This window comes from Homarus americanus, unplaced genomic scaffold (assembly GCF_018991925.1).
Source record: "Homarus americanus isolate GMGI-L3 unplaced genomic scaffold, GMGI_Hamer_2.0 scaffold21823, whole genome shotgun sequence".
In the NCBI taxonomy this organism is placed as follows: Eukaryota; Metazoa; Arthropoda; class Malacostraca; order Decapoda; family Nephropidae; genus Homarus; species Homarus americanus.
The window spans coordinates 240,001-247,500 of NW_024735317.1; the positions used below are offsets into that span (position 1 = coordinate 240,001).

At 38.7% G+C, this 7,500-nt stretch overlaps 1 protein-coding gene across 1 annotated transcript in view; it reads right to left on the minus strand.

The window, feature by feature from the left end:
* The window catches only part of LOC121870847 (5-hydroxytryptamine receptor-like), a 95,969-nt gene that overhangs the window by 62,053 nt on the left and 26,416 nt on the right, over window positions 1-7,500 (minus strand). Inside the window, exon 2 of the mRNA XM_042372817.1 lies at window positions 1,722-2,298. Within this exon, the coding sequence (XP_042228751.1) occupies window positions 1,722-2,298 (577 nt within the window). The remainder of the gene's footprint in view (window positions 1-1,721; window positions 2,299-7,500) is intronic.

Here is a 7,500-nt window from a genome sequence, read left to right on the forward strand (position 1 = left end):
AAAAATCATTTCAAGATATAAAGTTCCCTATTGTAACCCAGATTAATCAACACACACACACACAAACACCCACACACACACACACACACACACACACAAACAAACACATACACAAACACACACACACACACACACACAGAAATAAACACTCGAACACCCACACACACACACACACACACACACACACACACACACACACACACACACACCCTAATCCCTAATCATAACAACCAATCCAAAAATCCTTCCTCGATACAAGACACAAACTCGTACCAAATAAACTCTCCCTTGTTACGATGGTATGGGGAAAGTCACCCCCATTCGTGTCCCTAACTACTTACTAAGGACTTTTTCTTCCCTATTCTATTTGTCCTATTATCGTATTTTATTGATCTAAGTTTTTTTTAACCCAACTTTGTTTTCTTGTGTAATTCTTTCTTTCTTTCTGTGTGTGTGTGTGTGTTGCATGGATCATAAGGGTCAAGATGTTTTATATATGAGGTATGAATATCGCCTTTAAGGACACCAAGATCTGGTTTCAGGTCTTCTACCCTTCAACCTTCCCCTCCTCCTCCTCCTCCTCTTCCTTGACCTTCAACCTTCCTCCCCCCCTTCCTCCTAATGCCTCCTCCAACCTATTCCTTTTAACCTGCTGTTTCTTCCTCTAATCTCTCCAAATTTCACATACCCTCCTCTTTCCTCCCTCTCTCTTCCTCCTAACCTCTCCAAACCTCCTTCCCCTCCCTTCTTTTACACCTCCAAGACTACCTTTAAAATACCTCACAGGAGTCCACTGTTGTGAGACTGGGTGGAAGGTCTCTCTCTCTCTCTCTCTCTCTCTCTCTCTCTCTCTCTCTCTCTCTCTCTCTCTCATAGTGTCATGGTGGAAAAGCTAAGTTATTATCTTTATGAATGTCAACAAAGTTCTCGCCATTTACCTTAATGATTCCTTAATAACCCACTCAGTGAGCTTAATTTAATTAGCCACTCAGAGAGATTGTCTTAATTAGCCACTCAGAGGGCTTAACCGTCACTCAGAGAGCTTAACTGAATTTGTCACTCAGAGCTAAAAGATTACTCAGTGAGATTAACTTAATGGCCCCATTGAGAGCGTAACCTAATGACCACTCGTTGAGATTGACTTAGCGGCCACTTAGAGAGTATATTTCAATATATCTTTGCTTTCATGCCTTTATCAATTATGTTTTTGTATTTATTATTATATTAATTATCTCGTTATTACCGTCCGTGTGTTTATTTATAAGTCAGTTAAGGATGGAGGACACCCTTTGATCACTTGTCAGCCTCCATGTTATTTTTCCACTGTATTTAATTAAGCTATCATGTAAGCCCCGCCCACTTAATGGCTTCCTTAGCAACCATCACAGTTTCTGGAAGATGATTGGCTACTGGTTGCTAGGTGAGTCGTGATGCCAATTAGGTAAATAAACAGGTATATTTATTTTTATTTCTTGTTGATTAAAGTCTTGATGTTGTATTATATTGACTCATTTATGACTTCAGTGAATCACTTTTGATGATAGTAATTCACCATTGGTTCACCTTTGATGATAGTGACAGCTGAATGATGACAGTGATACCTTCATGACAGTGGTTCAATTAGGGCATTAATAAGGATCGTGACAGTGACTAATCTGTGACAGTAGTGAGGAACATGACAGTGACTCACCTATGACAGTAGTGAGGAACATGACAGTGACTCACCTATGACAGTAGTGAGGATCATGATGCCCAGTATGACAGAGGTGATGACCATACCCACAGTGTCCATCAGAGGTCCGTCCGTCGTGTCGTTCCCGAAGACATTACTGCCATTGGTTGAGTCGTTTACCCCGAGCCAGAAAGTGTCGTCGAGTGTGACTAGTGACTCATTGCTGCCGAGTAATAGCTCAGGGGTCGAGGGACTGAGGACTCCTACAGCGCTCACCGTAGAGTCCATGTCTAAGACTCCCGCGGACGCTGAAGTCAAAGGCTCCAGTAGGGTGACGTTGGCTGGGGTCTTGAGTAGTGATTCCATTGTGGTTCTGAGGGTAAAGTTGAGGGGGAACATGGGCTTATTGATGGGCGCTAGGGTGGTGGTGGTTGGGGGTGTAGGTGATGGGGTGAGGGAGCCAGCCACGGCCTCCCATAGTGTAGTGGCCGTGGCGTCTGTTGTGGCCTTGTTGGGGTCCTGAAGGATGGGTCGCCCCTGGCCGCTCCCTCCACCTTCCAGCAGACCATCCAGGTATTCCAGTAGGTTGGGAAGCGTGTAGTTCCAGTCGTCGCTCGTAGTATTCTCTGTAGAGGAGAAGAAAGTATTGTTTACTGAGAGGATATTGGTCCTGTGTACGTCCCTCAGTCTGGGACCAGAATGGCTAAACAGAAGCTACTGTACATATAACGAACACGGAAAGATGTGTACGTAAAGAAGTATATACATTTATCTATATCTATATATCTATATCTATATCTATAAATAAATATTATACGGGACTCTTTCACCCACACACTCAAATGAAATTCATTTAGATCAACCAATGCATCACAGTAAACTGACACCAACCATTCATTCCATTAAAGGCTGAGCGGAAGCCTTTAGCACCACCAGGAGCGATATACCAGGTGGAAAAATATCGGGCGTCTGTCACATCTCAATTACCCGCGTTAATGCTGCTGCTCGAACACGATCATCATGGGTCTACCGCCCCATATTTTTCATGGACCTTGACCCGAAATGTATCTGTCTGGTTAATGTTTCCGTGTTGGTGTTGACCTCATGATGTATTTAGGGTTTTTCTTCAACGTCATTTGTATTGTAATTTAACTGTTATTTGGGGTAATTGTTGTAATTTATTGTAATAGTTCGGATGGTTTGTTATTGTATATAATTTTGTTTTTGTTTTCGTTGTTTTAATTGATTATTTAAAGTTAGATGAATTGAGATAAATTCTTTGATGCATAATGATATGGACAATTAGATAATGGATGTGTTAAATACGCTTTAATTACCAAATTAATACAATTTTAAGTGAATGCATTAATTAATAAACCATGTAAAAAATCCCTCAAGCTGGTATTAGGATTTTTATTTTTTTAACCGGAATTTTATTATTTTAGTTTTAGTTTTTTATTTTTGTTCTACTTTTTACGAATAAATTTTTAGAATAACGCACAGAGTAAATTAGGTTCATGTCATGCCTAAATTTTGTCAACACGATTCCACAGCAAAATATTTCGCTTTCTCTGAAATGGATATATTTTGTGCTGTAAATATATTTCGCGTGTATGTTTCATGTATTTTTGTGTGTGTGTGTTTGTGTGTTTGGGTTATTTAGTGTTAATTTACGCTACACCCTGTCTCTGTTCGTCTGTCTGTCTTTCTTTCTGTCTGTCTGTCTGTCTGTCTGTCTGTCTCTCTGTCTGTCTGTCTGTACGATAATTACTGTCTTGTCTGCTCTATAACTTGAAAACGACTGTGCTGATCGATATCAAACTTGACATACGAATTTATGTTATTATGGTCCCCTCTTCCCCTCGGTCCCTCTCCTCCTCCCTTTCCTATACTCCCTCGCCTCCTTCCCATATTCTCCCTCTCTCGCCTCCTCCTTCTCCTCCTCTTGCATCCCACATCTCCCTCTCTCACCCCAACACCCTCTCCCTCTCACACACACCCCACCACTTCCTCCCTCTCACACTCCAACACCCCTTCTCCATCCCTCACCCCTTTCCCCCACCCACCTAAGCGCCCCCTCTCCACCCCTCATCCCCCCCCCACACCCTCCCCATAGTGACAGAAGGGCATCTCTCCAAAACTATCCACCATCAAAGTCAGAACAGTGAGGGATGTATAGCAGACAGAAAGACTCGGACCGACACAGATACGACAGAATTATGGTAATGTTGGTACTTAAGTAAATGTCGCAGTGAGAAAAACAAAAAATCCTTTATTTTTTTATCTGAATTTACAAAGGTTGAGTGAAGGAAAAAGAATACAGATGAATTTATTTTTTTCCTTTGTGAAATATTATGTAAATAAGGGATTTGATGTAGGTGTGTTATAATGTAATGGTGTATATGTATATGTATGGTGTATATATCAGTATATGTATTTATAAAGCGATACACACGTACACACACACACACATAATATAATACAAATATACATACATACAAAGATACATACATACATACATACATACATACATACATACATACATACATACATACATACATAAATAGAGACATTCAGACAGACAGACAGACAGACAAATAAATTGTATTTATTAATATATCACTTTTTTTAATCCAGTGTTGAGTTGGGTCAGGTTTCACTCCTCATACATAAGGCTTCACACACAAATTACATTCACCAGTATTTATTATATATTGTTGTGTGTGTGTGAGTGTGTGTGTACTGTGAGAGCCATCCCATTTTCTCTCTCTCTCTCTCTCTCTCTCTCTCTCTCTCTCTCTCTCTCTCTATCTCACGTTACCTCCACAATACATTAACATAATCAGGTTTTCGCTCCGTTTGGTTTTTAACTCAGAAAATACTCAAACAAAAAAATAGAGGGAAAAATAACTGCACTGAAAATTAGGGAAACTTCAGTATGCAAATGAGGTATAAATTAATGTGTTATTTTAGTATATTTTTTGTGTTCTTATTTTATCCGTGATTTGTCTTTTTTTGGGGGGTTCGTGTGATTTTTTTTCGTAATTTTTTATTCGTGACTTTTTTATTCCTTTTATTTTTTTTGTATATTTCTCTGTAATTTTTGTGATTTTTTTTATTTGGTCCCTGGTATTTATTTTTTTGTTTCTATTAACTTAAAAAAATTAATAAATATTTTTGTGACCGAACTGTTTTATATTATTTTATTTTATTGGTATTTTTAGTTATTGTTATCTATCTATCTATTTACTACTACCACTACTACCACCACAACTACCACTAACACCACGACTACCACTACCATCATCAATTCCCCTCTCTCCCCAACCTCATCTCCACCACCACGACTACCACCCACTACCATCATTACCACCAGCCACTCATACTAACACGTGTTGCCAATATCGCAAATGCAAGTTCAGATGCCCAGGAGCAGTATTACCAGAATGAGCATAAACTATTTTTAGCATCTGGTGAGCCTGTGTCGGACAGGGGAACGTATTTATAAAGGAAAATATGAGAGAGAGAGAGAGAGAGAGAGAGAGAGAGAGAGAGAGTTTTTCATCACTTACACAATCCATCAGTCGTGCTCTCTCTCTCTCTCTCTCATGGACACACTCCTATTTTTGCCCAATTCTGCCTCCAAACTCCTAATTATCCTGTGCTTACGAACCAATTCCCGCCACCAGTTTTTATATCACATATATCTGTCTCTGGTGGGGGTATATAGAGATTGGCTTCCAGTTTCGCCTTTGTCTGTCTACTGTGCGGAATGGGTGTGTGTGTTAGTGTGTATTGGAAGGCTTACGGAGGGAGAGGAAAGGCGGAAATGTAAGTGAGAGTGGGTGTGGAGGGTGGGTTGAGTGGGTGTGTGTGTGTGAGAGTGGGCGGGAGGTTTGAGAGAAAGAGAATGCGAGATAGACAGACAGTTAGAGACATAGATAGAGAGACAGAAAGACAGAGAGAGATTAGACGTTAGATAGATAGATAGATAGATAGATAGATAGACAGACACAGACAGACAGACAGAAAGACAGATAGATAGATAGACAGACAGATAGACAGACAGATAGACAGACAGACAGATAGACAGAGTTTAGACGATAGATAGATAGATAGATAGACAGACACAGGCAGACAGACAGAAAGACAGATAGATAGATAGATAGATAGATAGACAGACACAGGCAGACAGACAGAAAGACAGAAAGATCGATAGATAGATAATATACAGATAGATAAGTAGATATATAGATATTTCAGTTCGATTCATCCACCATCACCCAGAAGAGGTAATAAAAGGTGATCAAAAAGTCCCTGTGCACCTCTAATACCTAACAATACAATTATTTCCCTTGATCTGTATTTAATAATCACGATAAATTATCACATTAAATGGTAGAAATATATATAATTTATATAATTTACTATAATTATAACACGGTATATAACAATATAGGTAAAACAAGTCATATAACAATGTGAATATAACAAAGAACCACAATATGTTAAGTAACGCAGGTGCACAGGGACTTTTCGATCACCATGATGTGTAAAACTCTACGGACAATGCAACCCGTGTTTCACTTACTCTCTTCCTCTGTTTAATATTACTGACCTCTGACATTTAGTTGTGGGGTCAAGAAAATGCCTCAGTGATTGAGAGAGAGAGAGAGATATCAGACGATAGAAATTGCATAAATAGTGTTAAACCGCCGGACAGATAGGCAGACAGACAGACAGAAAGTAATATGAAAACCACGTATAAATATGGTAGATAGAGCAGTAGGTGATGATAAAAAGAGGCATAGAAACGTGGGATAAAGAAGGGAATTGCTTAAAATTGAGTTTGGTGACAGGGGAGAGAATTGAATGGATTGATTGTAAAAGTAAATCATTTTTGTTCGTTGTATTTCATTCATCCTTTCTATCCTTCTGTCTATATTTTTTCTTTCATTTTTTCCTTATTTCTGTTATAGTTTCCCTCTCTCTCTCTCTCTCTCTCTCTCTCTCTCTCTCTCTCTCTCACACACACAAAGTCTTAAGTAACAATAATCGATTAACCAATGCCTAACTACACCGCATACAATCTGACAACGCTCACACGGCTAATTAGACCCACCTTGAGCGGACAGGTACTTCACAATTATCTATCTATCTATCTATCTATCTATCTATCTATCTATCTATCTATCTATCTATCTATCTATCTATCTATCTATCTATCTATCTTACCCCACTCCATTTTCTTTATCAAACGAATACGTCTCTCCCCACAAGAGCTTTTACAAAGGGGAGACTAATTTCACACCCCTTATCTCTCATTCTTCTCTCCCCATCTCTTTCTTTCTCTCCCGAAATAGACAATTAGGAGTTAAGGAGACACTTTCTATACAACAGTGAGAGTGAGTAGAAAATGTCTCTTATTTTCACCCTCGCTTTCTTTTGAGCTCTCTCTCTCTCTCTCTCTCTCTCTCTCTCTCTCTCTCTCTAATGGGGTGAAGTTTTCATATACCCACAAGAGGGAGCTGGATGGTCGTTAATCCTGGTTTTATCCTCGTTAAGTCGTGTTAATTATTGTTTTATTTTTACCTATATCTTCGTTAATTAATTATTCTTGAACATTTAACTTATATGTATGGAAATTTCTGAATATATGACATTTTTCTTCGTTAATTAAAAGTAAACTGAAATATTTCCCATTTATTAACGTCTCGTTAAAATCTAAAAAATAAGATGAATTACGAAAAAACACCAAAAATAACAACAACAAAAAACAGATTATTTTTAAAGTAGTAATTAAGGCAAATGTCTTTAAAAAAACGACA